Source organism: Apteryx rowi, unplaced genomic scaffold, assembly GCF_003343035.1.
Source record: "Apteryx rowi isolate R43461 unplaced genomic scaffold, aptRow1 scaffold_228, whole genome shotgun sequence".
NCBI lineage: Eukaryota > Metazoa > Chordata > Aves > Apterygiformes > Apterygidae > Apteryx > Apteryx rowi.
In genome coordinates, this window is record NW_020448619.1 from 426,607 (window position 1) to 442,268 (window position 15,662).

General features: G+C 50.7%; 1 protein-coding gene across 12 annotated transcripts in view; it reads right to left on the reverse strand.

The window, feature by feature from the left end:
* Positions 1-15,662, reverse strand: part of GPR156 (G protein-coupled receptor 156) — a 64,281-nt gene that overhangs the window by 13,628 nt on the left and 34,991 nt on the right. For 11 of the 12 annotated variants that reach the window (XM_026065440.1, XM_026065446.1, XM_026065443.1 and 8 more), the window contains 3 exons: positions 12,189-12,286; positions 4,791-5,061; positions 940-1,076 (listed from right to left, as the gene is read on the reverse strand). In XM_026065440.1, the coding sequence (XP_025921225.1) occupies positions 940-1,076; positions 4,791-4,895 (242 nt within the window). In that variant the 5' untranslated portion in view covers positions 4,896-5,061; positions 12,189-12,286. The remainder of the gene's footprint in view (positions 1-939; positions 1,077-4,790; positions 5,062-12,188; positions 12,287-15,662) is intronic. The other variant, XM_026065437.1, reaches the window with a different exon arrangement.

Here is a 15,662-nt window from a genome sequence, read left to right on the forward strand (position 1 = left end):
TCTGTTAACTAATCACCAATAACCTTCTCTCCCCCTCTTCACCCCCACGACAGGGGGAGGGGAGAAAGAAGACATGAGACCAATGAAACTGAGGAGAAGGTGGCAAGGAGGCAGCCAACACACCCAAAATTGCTGGGGAAGACTGGGAAAGCAAGCTTTCAGGCTAAGTGCTGGCTGAGAGAGTGTTTAAGCTATGAAGAATCACTGAGCTGTTTGATTTATGTGGCATTCAGGGAACCAGGACTTTTTACATCCTCTGTACAGCCTGAATGACACCACAGAAAGCCTTCATTTCACCACCAGGTTCTCTTAGCAATGGAGACCACATTCCCCACCAGTCTGGATGACAGTCTGGATAACCACTGAGATCCAAAAAGGTTGGCAATATTTTCAAACTATGAGTGGCCCAACACCAGGAAGCAAACCTGAATGTTGTTGAGAGCGTGATGGCTTTGCTCATGTAGCTATGTTGCTCAAAGTGATGCTTATAGCCTGTGGGGTGGAGAGGCAGACCAGCTCTCTCTCTGCTCACTCCTGCTGATGCTTTGCTCAGTACCACCCTTGAGATGAGACCACGCACTGCTGCCCCAGCCATGAGGGGCCAGGGAACGGCAGCCTGTTCACTCACATCACCCTTCCCACAGCGGCAGCCTATGTCATGCTGGAGGACCTCCACGCTCTGTCTTGTCTGCAGCTCCCTACCTCAGGGAGGATGACTCATGGTCCAAGCAGGACCATCTCCAACAGAGGTCAACACTGGATATGACGGAGAAAGCTACAACATCCCCAGGATTGCCCTTGCTTGCCCAGAACTGTTTCTTCAGGGTTGTACCCTCCTGACCTTATCTGACCATCAGCTCATAGCCTGGGACTGTGGGAACCTGACCCTGCTGCCCCCAGCTCATGAGAAGTTTCACAGAGGAAGAGGGAAGCTCTTACCTGTTTTTCCTGAAGCGAATTGTGAAGATGAGAAAGAAGAGGGCTAGCAGGACTCCTCCTGTCAGGAACGTCCACACAACTCCCAAGAGAGCAGCAGAGAAGGATGGGGAGCTCTTTCCACTGAGGTCAGAAGATGTCTGAGGAAAGGCAAAAGGGGTGAGGAGGAAGGGGGCATCACTGGGGCTCCCAGGGAAGAAGGTCTCCTCACTGACATAATCTCTTGCATGTGTACTCCTGCTCAACTGGAAGTGGCTAGAAATCACATCTCCCAAACCCCTCTTCACGAGCAGACATTCCTACACTAGACCAAGACACACTGGCAGGGCTAATGAGATGTGCACAGACAGGACATGTACTCTGCTGCTATACCCAACCAACCACTTGCAGTATACACAGGAGGAGAGGGCAGTCCCACCACGTTCAAAACACACTTCCCTTTGAAACAGCTCTGGGAGCCCACCCTTCTTACAGCTGAGTATCTGAACCCGTCATGAAGCCATGCACATAACTCATAAACCTCAGGCAGCCCTGGCCACAAAAGAAGGGGAACTGGGAGACTGTTCTTGACCATCACTGGGAGAAAGCCAACGACTCTTGGGAAAGGACCCTCTGGAGAAAGACCCTGTAGGACTCTAATTTCTAGCATGCCTCTTTAGAAAGAAAGGCAGGGTGTCCTCTGCTAGTCACTACCACTAGAAATAGAAATCTGTGTCTAGGAGAAATCATCCTCTACCCCTACCTCCCAGCAGATAATCAGCTGGTTGATTTTACCAGGAGTCAGCAATAGAGCTGTCAGCTGGCACAGAAAACATGGAGAGGAAACTGCAATATTTTTCAAATGTGTTATGTAGCAACACACAGAGCTGGGCTCCATTTGCACCCCAGCCCTTCAGAAACTAACCTGGCCCTAGCTGCATGACAGCTGAAAACTGGCTTTGAGGGACACCCCCAAAGGGGGCATGAAGATGGCCTCTCCCTGAAGACAGAGAGCCCCACTCTGGCCCTGTAAACACATGTAGGATTGCCAGGGCTCCATGCTCCCTACCTAAGTGCCTTGCCAGGCCGCACAGGAAGCAGAGGGAAGTGACCTGGCTCTCACATCAGGAGGAAAGGCTGGGAAGCCAGAGCTGGCATGAGGACCCATGGGTCATGGGTTGCCTTGAGGCATTTTACAAGATAGGCCTGTTACCAAATGCTGTCCTATGAAAAATCATTCCAAAATGCTGCTTCTCCTCCCTACCACCAGACAGCTGACACTGCTGATTGCCATACCAGGGAGAGGGTGGGAACAAATGGACTTTCTTTACTGGGGCTTTGTGTTCCCTTTCTATTTTGGACAGAGATGCTTACTTCAAATTTGTTCCTCTTTCAGGTTCTCCTTATTACTACACACAGGAGACCTTATCATTTTAAATCACCATTTAACAATACTCACTGCTCTCCCTCTGTTAAAAAGGGGATGGATAAAATGATCCTACCTGAAACAAGAAACTTATTTCCACTGTGGATCTAAAATACTCCAGCAATTTTAACAGGACGTGCATGTGTGGGTTTGTCCACACATACTGTGTGAGCATGTTACTTACAGATCTTCTATTTAAAAGTCAGTGCATCCTCTTCAAAAGAAAGAATGAGGACAGCACAGGGCTGGTATCACACATCTGCTCACTAAATTCTGTTGTGCTACCCTAATGCCAGCTCATGGAAAGCCACGCGACTGTGCAGAGACTAAACATCTCACACCAAGAAATAATATATGGGAAGGAAAGAGCCCATCTCGGCTTCCAGAGCTCAGTGACCTGGTGTGTAGGCAGTCACAACAATCATATTTATCAGAGTGGGTGTCATCAAAAGACAAACACACAGCATTGGGATACCCTATGTGGGGATCTACCCTTTGAAAAACATCCTTGGAGATGCTGTCTAAATCCTTTCTCAAATATTCCAGGTAATGTGCACTCAATTTATATAGCAGAAGATTATTTTTCTAACAGCTACCACTGCCACACACCCTCAGTTCTTCCTTCAGGATCTTTTTCTACTTCTTCCAGCATCACTAGAAATAAATCTGCAGGAGGAAGTAAGGCAGTGTTTTCAGAGTGAGATGAGGCATCAGCTCCCTCTTCCACAGCAAGATCCATCTCATGGGCTACCAAGAATAAAGCACAGCCTGGATCAATAAAGCCAGCACATAATTGTTAAAACAAAAATGTGCAAAGAGCAGTTCTGGTGGCTGAGAAGGAACTACCTTAACAGTCATTTCAGGGATGTTGCTGTAATTTGGCCCCGCTGCCTGCATCCAGCAGAAGCACTCACAATGCAGCTTGGAAAGCTCAAAGCTGGTCCATGTCACCATCACACAGGCATGGCCAGTCTGCAGGCCCTGGACTCCAGACAGCTCGCAAGGCATTGGAGTATAGCTTATGTGCTGGTGCCACACTGGTACCACAGCTGCTCTGGTATCATGGCTCCCTGGGCCAGAGACTGCTGGGTAATACAAATCCCAGGCTGAGCAAGAAAGACATCCAAGAGCAGATGCTGACACTGCCGCATTATTCTGGGATACAGCCGCACACGCGGCTCACTTACCTCACAGCAGAGTGGTGGGATCCCTGGGGAGATATTCATCTCCCACCGCCAAACTGTTCCCTACCTCCTCTCCACCCGTGTCCCCCAAACTGGGTGGAACAGGGCTTTTGGCTCTCTGAGAGACGAAAACCACAGCGGACAGTGAGGCAAGCCAGCCTCACTCACCTTATTCCAGGACTCACTGTGCAAAAAAAACATCATTCTGCACAAATCATGGCCGCCATCTCATTTACCAGGAGCTCAGAGAGGCTGATATGGCTGCCTAGGGTCAGTGAGAGGCTGTAACACCATCCAGTTTCTCCATCCTGCCTGGTCTAGTCCAAGGGTAATACCTGGCTTTTATCAGTGAGGTGAGGATGGCAGACTTCTACTCAAGGCACTGCACTTCCAAAAAAAAGAAAAAAAAAAAATCACACCTCATTCCTAGGTGCATTCACAGCCATATCTTTTTACCTCTGGCTGCTGCCTAAAGCATTACTGCAAGTTCTTCTAAGGAGTCACCCAGGGAACAGAAATTCACCTGTGGTTCCACCTTTCCTTTCCAAATGCTCACACACACACAAACACAAAATGATTACTGTTTCCCTGGATGTCAGTGGTCTCTGAATACTTGAAGTTGATGGAGCACTTCATTTGCAGCTGAGCAGAGCATAAATCCTGGCCCTAGCAGGGGGAATATTAATTGTAACAAAGCTGCCAGAGCCAGAGGAGCCAAGCAGCTTATGTTCTTCTAATTAAAGGTTCACGTAGAATTCAGTAGAAAGCCAAGCAATCCAAGCCTAGCTGCTCCATCCAGCAGGCTCATGCAGAGTCAACCGCAAAGTGCATCCCTGTGTCATTGCTACTGGCTTAGTGGTGGGGGGAGGTACCATTTATTATAGATGTTGACTTTTAATTAAATGCTTCTCTATTAATATTTGAAAAGCACTTTGAGTTTGAGGGAACACAAAAGGTCAAGGGCACAGAAGGACACCCCAGGTCCGTTCCTAGATGGCTTTCACACTTGCTCACATGGACAGACTCCTTGACACAACTTAGCTGTTCTGCTGCAGCTGGTTCCTCACCTTCTGGCTAACCGCTAGGGTGTTATCTAGGCAAACACTTTTCTTGGGAAGCCATCCCCAGAGGCAACAGCACTCACCTGCTGGCTAGAGGGAGTGTTTTGCTGTTATGTCCCTGTTCCCCCCTCTTCATCCCTCAACCCAAACTCATTCCTGTGGAGCAAACCTCATTTTCCAGAGCTCCCCAATCTCTGTACGTACAACTGCTACGGTGCAGAGCTCCCGCAGGGTCCTTTGCTGCTGCTCCTGGCTGCCGAAACTGGAGTTGCCGTCGCATAGGTCAGAGCAGTTTAATCCCGGCTCCATAGCACATCCTTAGCCTTCATTCAGCTGTATCCTCTCAGCGGGCAGGAGGACAAGGGTCAAGTGATGGAGCATTGGCCGACTGCACGGGTCGCCCTGAGGCACTACCAAGGGCCAGCCCAAGCCTGGCTACGCCGTCGTGCCCCAGCAGGCAGTGGGGGGTCCCAGCCTGCAAACCAATGCACACAGGGTCAGGGTAGGTTCAGTGGCCCCCGCGGGGAGGAGGGCAACACCCTCCACACACCAGATTTGCAGAGCCAAACGCCGTGCCAGTCCGAGCTGCGATTTGCATGGCCAGGTAGGTGTGCAGGCAGTGAACCCGAGGAGGTCTCAGCCTAAAAGCGGGGTCCACTATCCTCACAGAGCCAACCTGCATGGCTAGGATGCACTGGCTGAGAAGGCGTGCTGGCCCCAGCACATGTCTCTAACTCCATCCACGGAGGAAATGTGGAGGAAGGAGTCACTCACGCACCCGTATATGCACCCGGTGTCCCCGCGAGCTGCTGCAGTTGTCCTCTGCTAGCGAGTTATCCCACAGCAGTGCAATTTCAGGGCATATCTTTGCAGCTTCCCCACAACCATACCATGCTGGCAGCTGCTGCTGATTTCCTGGCGAGTTCATTTCTTCCCAGCAAATAACAAGTAAGCAAATGAAGGCAACAAACAGCAACAAGTGTTGCCCTCACTTAATGTAGCCTAAACCTAGGCCTGGGTGAACAGGGAAGTAATGTGCTTGAATTAAACACATACTGAAGTGTTTTGGCTGATTTGGCGTGAGCAGCAGCCTAGCCAGCTCAGGAGCAGCCTGTTTATTAAGCAGATTTAAAAGCCTGACATCTCTGGGTTTCCCATCTCTCCTAGCGTTCTTGCTGTCAGGTATTGTGTCTGTCTGCAACAGCTCCTCTTACACCACCTTTGCCTCTGTTCCCTCTTTCATGTCTTTTTTTGGTGCGGGTTTTAATAGGCCTCATTATCATTTTAGACATGAGGTCATACTTATCCTCAAGCATCCTTACTCAGTTACCATTGCCACCAGTTTTAGTTAGCTTCCAATACATGACTGTAAGCAAGTCTCCCATAGTTAGCAGCTGGAAAGGCCATGCGATAGATCCCTCCATATTTGCTCATGACAACAGGTGGGATGGAAATATTATTCAGACTTTGCTCCTAGGCATTGCTCCCCAGCTGAGTAACTCTTGTGCTGAGACCCTGCACCCACCACCAGGCACTGCACCAAACCAGTGACCCTTCATCCCGTGATGCTCCATCCTTCACTACTGCTGCTTTACCTGACAAAAAAATTGATTCCCTCTGCTCATAAGTACCATGCAAGCCAGAAATCCTTTCTTAATAAAAACTCTTGTCATTATGTGAGCAAAGAAGGACTAAATTAAAATCAAGGACCAGCATCAGGATTTGGCCTATAACTTGGTGTTCTTTACATGGGATAATCAAGATTCAATCTCCAGAAAAGCCACAGGCTTGATTCTCAGCTCACATAAATTTGTTTTCAGCTTTGGAGAACTCACTTTGAAGTTGCTTACAAGCCTCAGCCCAAGATCATCGGGTCAGTGAGCCAGTCATCCAAAATTAGAAAAGCCCCCTCTGAAGTCAAAACCACTACTCCTTATTGGCAGAACTGCAGAGGTACTGTTGTGCTAGATGCCTTCCTGTCTGAAACACGACTATCACCAACACTAGATCAAGTCAGCCATGGCTATGTCCTACAAACACAGTATCATACACTAGTTAGACTCATGCTCAGATTTTGCACACGTGATACAGATTTTTTTCCAAGAGTGCTGATGGAAGCCAGCTCCATCAAGCCTCCATCTCTCTCTACTTTATAGCAAGCCATGGCAGCATTTTCTCCACAGCAGGACCACCCTTCGGAGGTTTCTACGTCATTCACTGCACAGGTGAAACATCAGACCACAGGTACTGCTGCAAGAGAAATCCAGCTGCTGCAGGAATGCCAGGTATTGCAACAACAGTATCAGGACAAAGAAGGGCAGTGGCAAGAAGGAGACATGCTCAAGGTGAGCAATTTAGAGATAATACCAATAAATGAGGTAGTATGTACATGGATTTTTCCCTGTCCCCAGGGACAGCGATGGGAGAGGGTCACTGAAGCTTTGCTGCCAAGAGGACAGGCAGCCCAACAGCAGGTGAACACTGCCTTTCACCTTCCTCCAGTAGCCTCCCTAGCCCCCAGATGGTCCCCCCCCCTCTTTGAGGGTCTGTGCCTAGATGCCAAAAAGCTCCTCTTCTGTTCCCAAGGAGGCAAATGCCTTTCTGCAATAAGACAGTTCATAGGGGCTGCTGTCAGAAGGGACCGCAGGGCATCCACACCAAGCACCAGCACCTCCCTAGCGCAGCTGGCTGCAGTGGCGAGGCCAGCTCTGCAGGTGCGAAAGGCCCGGAGAGGAGATCAGCAGGCTCTCAACACCCCTGCAAAGGTCTCAGCCTGCCAGTCACGCACAAAGTCAGCCAGCTGTCAAGCACTGTCAGCCCACATAGTACGGCAGTCCTGTGGGAACGCCACCACACTGCTCTAGCACCAGCAGCCAGGTGGGTCACTACCAACAGCAGCATAAGGTCAGCAAGCAAAACCTCCCACCACTCACAAAAGGACACTTTTCTACAGGGCCAGAGGCCAGGGGTATCAATTCAGCCATCTGTCATTTGGCACTTACAGGTAAAAGCAGGAAGGTCTGAGCAACAGGGAGGGCACTGCTTCCGGAGTGACTTTGCAAGCCCTGAAGGAACGTCACGAAGCAGCAAGCTCGGCTGGGGAAGCAGAGCCACGTCCGACTCCTCAGGAACTGCCCCTTCGGCAGGGGTGGGAACGCTCAGGAGTTTCCACGGTCCCCGTCCGCTCAGAAACACTTCCATGCTATTATGCAAATGGCTCCCGTGCAATTTCGATAAAAGCTGGTCACCCGGGACAATTAGCACTCATTAGTATGCAATAAAGCAAGTGCGAACATGAATATTGCCAAAAGGCAACCGATGTTTCCATTCTGGCTCCTTTCCTCTAATTAGAGTGAGCAGAAATCACGCAGCTCCCTTCCTCATACAGGGCACGGGAATGCAGAGCATCAGTCTAGCTTCAGCAAACAGCCCAGCAAAGCCTGGACTGTGGTTTCCTTAATGTCCCAAAGACAAGCCCAATAGGGCACCTCTCCCCTCCCACCAGCACAACCCCCGCAGCGCCCAACACCTAGCTCGGTGGCAGCAACCAGCATGGGCCATGCTGGCATCGGGAGCCCTTTCCTTCCCGGCTCCTCACCAACCTCAGGCTGGGGTTGTGTCCATGCTCAGACTGGAAAGCCCAGTGGGGTTGGGAAGCAGTGGCAGTAAAGCACCATGAGTCAAGGTGGATGGAGCAAGTGCCAACACATCAGCAGGCAAACAGCCACAGCACCTACAGGCATGTGCCGGCAGACTCCTCGCTTATATTTTGGGGGAGCACGTTGTCCCCAACTCTCCCAAGGAACACCCCTCCAGTAGGACAGAGCAAACAGAGTGGATGGCAGCACACATAAGAAAACAGTCCTTGAAGTTTAGAGGGTCTTGTGAGGGCAGAGACTTGGTTTCTCAAGGACAAAAAAAAAAAAGAACCAACAATGCCAGTGGGTTATTTCAGGAGAAGTTAACACTGATTTTCTGTGCTTGCCGCTCTGAAAACACCAGGCTCCCATTTAAGTAATTTCAGAAGAAAATTCACATCTAGAAAGTGAAAGGCTGAGGACATTAACACCTTGTTGTGTTCATGTTCATCCTGAACATTGGAGGGAATGAGTGATGAGGGACGCTAGGGCCAGCTAGAGTGAATGGCGCAGGTTTTAAATGGAATTGGCTATCATCTGATTTTAAACAAAGGAAGAAACGGAATTAGGGAACATTAGGAGAGAGCAGTTTCCAACAGCCCACATGCCTCATGGAAGTGGTCACAGTGTCTGGCAAAATAAGGCCCATGTTCCACTAACTGCCTCTGCTTGCCTTGAGCTTCCCTCCCCCCTTGCTGCCCTCGGTCTTTGCAGTATTGAATTTGCAAGGCTGCTGGGTTGCAATGACTAGCATTTAGCCATGGCTAAGCATCAGCGGATGCCTGGACACGGCCCAACAAGCCTGAAGTTGGTAGGAAACAAGTGACTGGACAACACTAAAAAAAAAAAAAAAAAAACCCACTACCACCATCTAATACAAAAAGGAAAAACTGGTTGCTAAAAACAATCTTTGGATAAAGCAATTTGCATTCATCCCAGTGGATGATCTTCAGATCTGGAAAATCTGTTTCTTAGATTCTCCAAGACCCAAGATTTCTTACCTACCAACACAGAGAAACTGTACATTTAGGCATATCCCTTATCCTGCAAAACATCCTGCAAAAAAGATATATTTGATGATGTCTAAATGCACTTCTTGACCCTCTTGAAGTTTCTTCTTGCCTTCAGGCCCTTTTCCAAAAAGTTGCTACACAGAGGGTGGGAAAAAATTAAAGGAGCTGAAAATTTGATGCAAAATCCATGAGCCCAAAACAGGAAGACTGAATGTTTTACCCCAACTATTCTTTTTGCTCTAGTGCTGAAAGAGGCTTCTTCTCTAAGAACAAGGTACTGTCGCAGTTCAGTGAATCAAAAGGCGAGAAACTGAAGAAGTCAAATTGCAGACAACAGAACAATTAAATTCAGAAATGTGCCAGTTTATAAAGCCTCTGCAATCCTGCCCAGTCATATCAGCCTCAATAAAGACAGCTTTTTAGCACTTCCAGTTTGACGGAGGTGCAGCTTTGCAACAGGAAGGATGATGAAAAGCATTACCTGTTGGGAAGAACTGCTCATGTCTTGGGGAGCTGCTGAAGCACAGCACGCCTAGGTAGGCCATCGCACAATTACTGTTTTCTTGGGCTTCTTTGCAACACAACTCAGGTGGCAGCAGGGGCTCAATCCCACCTGCAGGACACTGCCACCCAGCCTGCCCTGCCTTTTTCCTGGCGGAAATGGAGAAGAACTGCTTGAGCAGCAAATCTCTGTGTAGCCAGCTGAGACCTGTGACTTTTGCTGCACACCAGAGAGAAAGAGAAGAGGAACCCAGGGAAAAAAGAGACATGTTCAGAAAACAGAGCCACTCCTGTAACCTCACTTAAGCGATGGAGAAGGAAGGCCTCAGCTTATCCATGGCCTTACCCATGGGAGACAGAGGACTGGCAGTCAGGATCAGCCCTTGCAGCTGCCAGGACTAGCCCACCTAGACAGGCCGCCAGGCCTCAGACTTAAAACAGCATGGAGCTTGAGTAACTGTTCCAACAAGAATAATGATAGGAGATGGAGTTTTGCAATGCAGAAAACTGGTGTTTCTCAGAAAGGTTTGTGCTTTTCACTTCTGCTGTTCTTGTCCAACAGGATCCCTTCTCGTTTGACCTGAGAAACCTGCAGTATTGCCAACCCCAAGGCGATCAAAAAAATCACGAGCTAGACTTACCACAACAACCCCCCAAAAGAGCTATTTAAAAATCATGAGTTAAAACACGCAGCATATCTGAAGCTTACTTTTAATTTATATTTAAAACTTCAGCATCTAAGTTTTCACTTTCCTCTGCAAACACTTAAAGAAAATGAAAACCAAGAAACTTAGATCATCACGTAATCCTAAGAGCTGGGTTACAAGGCCTCATTCCCTGGGAATGGCACGAAGCTGCAAAGCCGTCACCCAACCTCTTGGGGGCCGAGCTGTGTTCTCGCTCCGTCCACTCCCACCCCTGGGACTTCCAGGACCACCTCCAGGCCTCCCAGATACCTTTGTCTCTGGCAGACGGACAGCCAGCTCACTGTGCAGTCACGCAACAGGTTGTGTCACAGGGCCCAAATTATGTCATCCTCCCGCCCGCACACAGGACAGGTGGTGGCCAGTGTCCCAAGCTCCCCCTGCTCCGAGACACACTCCCAGGCCGGGGCAGGGGGTGAAAACCAGCCAGAAGCTGCAGTACCCTCCTGCACTGCAGAGGCAGGAGATGCAGGCCAAACCGCTTCTGTCTCCCGATACACCAGGAGCTGATGGTGTGACTCAGAAACCTGAAATTTTGTGTTTACTGAAGCTAGTTTCAATTTTGAAGAGTCCTTCCCGTTTTTGATAACATCTCCCAACGTTATGACGGCAATCGAGCTGATCTTGCTGCTCACCCCAGCGCTGCATGTCTGTTCATTGTCCTTCCCTCAGCTTGGGAACAAGGCATCAGGCGGGTGTGTTTAACTCCAGGTCTAGTCTTTTTCTTGCCCTGCCTTTCCCATGGACCCATTATCATGCTGCTATTGTAAAGCAGATGTGCTTTTATCCACATCCACATTTCAGATGTGAAAGCATTATTTAGAGTTTATGACATATGAAACTTTTTTTGACATGGGTCAACTAGCAGTCCAGCTCCTTTCAGTTCTGTGGTTCATATTGTGAATTTAAAGAAGCCTCTATGCAAAAAAAAATCATGACTTTTTTGAACCATCACATGGTCCTGCAAGGAGCTAACTCACAAATCTCCCACTTGGAAGCTGATAGTGCTTTTAGCTCTCTAACCTTAATTGCCATACAATGAGAGGCACATGAGAAAGAGGGAGAGAGACACACAGACAGACCTTTAGATTGGAACTGCTCAAAGGAAGGAAAATCGGGAGAGACTACTGAGAGCACAGGGAGAGATTGCTGACAATGTGAACGACAGGACCAGAATTTGTATGGAGGAGCACTGGAGCCCTGGAGCTCCTGCTAAGCAATTCTGTGCCCCTGAAGATCCAAGCCCTCCCATGTGTCCTGCTGTAGTAACAGCCGAACAGCACGTGTAATTCTAGCACATGGACCAAACAAGTACAAATCTGCACATTTCTGCCTCTCTAAAGCAATAGGGAATCCAAGGGGTTGGTCCTCCTCGCCCATCCTGCTGATCTAATCCCCAGCTTGCAGGCCAGTCTCCAGCAGGCTTGGCCAAGCTCCCCGTGCTCAGCCTTGGGGTCATGCACACACAGCACAGCCACAAAGGAAACAACCAGAAACGCCACAGCAAACTCCTTCCCACTAAATTTAAATGGCACTTTTGCTGTTCCCAGGTGGCAGCTTGTCTTTTTGCTTGTGAAGAAAACAGGGGGTAGGGTCCCTGCTGCAGCACAGCAGCCCTACTGCTGAAGGCTAAGACAGGGGGGCAGATGACGGAAGAGTTGCCAGTCGGTGGCTGCCTCTCCAGAAAGACACAGTTGTTTCCCAGCAGAACTGTGAAGGGGCGGAAACAGTGCCTGTGACACCTACCTCAGAGCGGGGGGCCACAGTCCACCCATGAGAGGGTACCACATCCAGCAAAGAGCAGGAAGGTTCCCCCTCACCGCCACATCCATGAGGAGCGAGCTCTGGAGAGGGAAAACAAAACCCACAGAGACATTGTTGGGGAAGCAACATGGGAAAATGCACATTTTACAGCTGGAAATGCCACTGGAAGCCTCCATTCAGAAACTTTGGAGCTGAAGGTGAGAAACTTCGGAGACTTGCAGAAATCCCCAAGCACCTGCCTCACATTTTGCCATCCCTGCATTGCAAGCAGCCGCAGCAAGTCAGACAGTGAGCCCTTCCGACAGGTCTCTCTGGAAGGAGCCGTTTGTGGGACTCATCCCTCCTGCCATGGCCTCTCCTCCACCCGGCAGAGCGGACGGCCTGGCTCTCATCGTGCTGCCCCTCACTGCACACAAAGCCACCAGTGTGGGTGCCGGGCAGTATTTCAGCAGACACCCAGCCAGGCGCCTTTCTCCTCCGCGCTCACCAGTACTTGCATCTCCCTGATCCTGCAGAGTCCCTCTGCGTGAGGGGTCCTGCCACCCAGAGCCCCGCACGGGTGCTCTGGTTTCTCAGGACGTCTGGGGACACTGCTGTGGCTGTATGATGCTGTCACCTGCCCATTGTGAGGCAGAAGCGAGGCACTGTGACAGCGTCACCCCATCGGCACGACGGCCTGGCCCAGCGGCACCACGTCTTGGTTCTCTGAGAGCCCAGGCCACACGTTTTGCCTGCAGCCCCCTTTGCCTATACAGTGCTCTCCTGTTTCCATCAGGCTGGGACAGGACCTTCGCTGGCACTGAAAAGCTGCCTTTTCCCAGGCCATCGGGCCCACCTCTCGAATACTGCCGCTTCCCTCTTTGCCCCAGGACCCCCCGACAAGTCGCTGTGAAGCACTGCTGCCGGCAGCTCTCGCATCCTTCGCACCTAGCACCCCCCTCGGCCTCCAAGGCGTTTGCACCAGCCTAACTACCTGAACACGGTGAGCAGCTCTACAGGAGGGCGTAGCCAGCAACTTTTTCCTCTCTTAACTATATCATCTTTATGGAGCTACCACAAACAAGAGGTAAGAAAGCCTGATTATTTAGTATGTTGATTTACAAGAGAGATCTAACTTGTGGTTGAGGTATGTATGACAATTAAAAATAGAGGTTCGCTCCTCACTGAGGTTTGCTGCTGCTCTATCAAACCCAGAGGGAGAAGGGGCTGCAGAGGGGATATTTTCATAAAGTTACATTTTAGATTGAGACTGTGCCCTAACAACTCTCTATTTCAGAAGCTGGCATAAAGGTACAGCTGCTTTTTCATGCAGTCAGACAAAAGCCCATTACAGCATTCAAAGCCCAAACACACCTCCTGTTTTTTTCACAAGCTGGGCTAGGACGGCAGTGTTGCAAAGCCAGACAGCACAAACCCAGGGACAGTTGCTAACCCTAAGAAGGGCAATATATATATATTTTTTTTTTAAATCAGGTAGGACAATTTGGGATATCAGGTGACAGATTGCTTCCCCCAAAGAATAGGCAGGATGGAGCACCACAGCTCTTTCACCTTGTATCCGATGACCTAGCACAGGGAATATTTTCCCCTAGGAGTGAGATTTGATTCAAGGCTCAAAAGCCAGAAGAGAGATTTATGGCTCACCTAGCTCAAACTTCACCCAGCCGTCCCTCACACAGACTCCTCCTCCCTCTCAGCACTCCAGGCAAAGGGACAAGGCCACATCAAAGTTTCCCGGGCTCCCTGCAGACCCCTCTGGAGCTGGGGGATGGAGGCAGCCGGAGCCTGTGCAGGGTGATGAGGCAACAGCAAGGAGATGGAGAGGGAATGCCACGGAAAGAGCAGTGCAAGCCTTGGGGGTGAACAGGCAGCCATGGGACAACTGCGAAAGCACAGTGAGAGGACAGTAGCAAGAGCCCTTGGGGCAGAGCAGACCAGAGCCAAAGGGACGAGTGGGGTGGCACCTCAGCAGCAAGGTTCGCTCAGACGGTGAGAGCTGCAGCTCCAGAATATGATATGTGATTTAACTGGGGCAGCAAGCACTGTGTCCAAACTGTGCAGGCACAAGGGCCTGCAACAGCGGAAGCATACACTGTGTCCTGGCACCAAATGGGTGAGGCAATGGAGCAGATATACCAAGGATGCATAAGAAATGCCAGCTGCAACTCAACACTTTGTGCTTCCAAGAGACAGCTCCTGGTTACTAGGGATCCAGTTTCCTGGGTCTCTTCTGTGCCCCTCAGGCTGCAGAGCACCTGTAGGGCAATGGAAAATGCAGGTCTGGGCTAGAGCTCTGCCAGCCTCCCTCCCAGGGACGTGCCCAACTCCTGCGGTGCTGCGTGATGCTGAACTCCTGCAGTCCCCAGAGAAGCCAACCAGAAACAATTCTGCTGGGTCCTGGAGTACTTCCCTGGAGGCTCTCACCCCGAACAAACAAGGGCAGGAATGTGGATCCAGCACTGAAGGGGCACACTGGTCCTTCTCTCTCCCTCTCCCCCAAGTAGACAGATTGCTCTGCAGGCTTGTTTGCAACCTTTCTTTCCCTCCTCCTGCCACCCAAATTAAAATCCACAAAGCATGCAGCTCGCTAAGGCAGCAGCAGTTTCTCTGGAGCAAGCTAAGCAGAGCTGCAACTTCACATCTTTGCATCCTGCGAGAAAGCCCTTTTTTATTACAAAGTGCCAGCAGGCTCCCACTAAAAAATGTCTCCTTCTACAGGCCTGCTTTGAATGTTTGAGAAGGTATTGTCCAGAGAGGCACAAAACACCATCATAAGGCTGCCACCATTTCGAGATCGGAGGTGTACTCCAGGTGCTGCCAAGACGGGAAATAGAAAACAAGGAGCGCTTTGACCCAAAATGGGATCCCGAACCCACCAGCCAGGCCTGGCCCACCTGCCAGGTGGGTACAGCCAGTACACGTGGGCCTTCTGCCAACTTTTCCCCAGGGTGGCTACAACCCCCAGCCCCATGGCACCGCTGCTGCGGAGGGCCTGAAGGACTGCGTTTAAAGCGGGGAAAGGCAAGTGGGGCAAAGCACTCGAAGCGAAAATGAAGCGCATCAGGACGAGAAGGAACTCAGATGCTAAATCACACCCCTCGTTTCAATGAGCTGCACTACCACTTTCGCTGCCCGTCCTACACACACCGGCAGAGGACCAGGTGGAGGAGGAGGGCAGCCCCCTTTAACTTTGTCAGCCTCCAACTCCCCACTACCACTCCAAAAGTAACTCCCTCACACCCCGACCCACCTGCAGGGCAAGGCAGCGTCCCACGGCTCCGCAAAGCCCCCAGAGCCCTCCTCGCACCGCGCCGGCGGCAGCGCCCGATCCCGGCTGGAAGTATCGCCGGGGCAGCCCGGGGAGCCGCGCCGGCGCTGGGACCGCGACCGGCACGCAACCCCCACTAGCGCAGGCAGGCCCGGCTCGGCTCGGCTCGGCTCGGCTCGGCTCGGCTC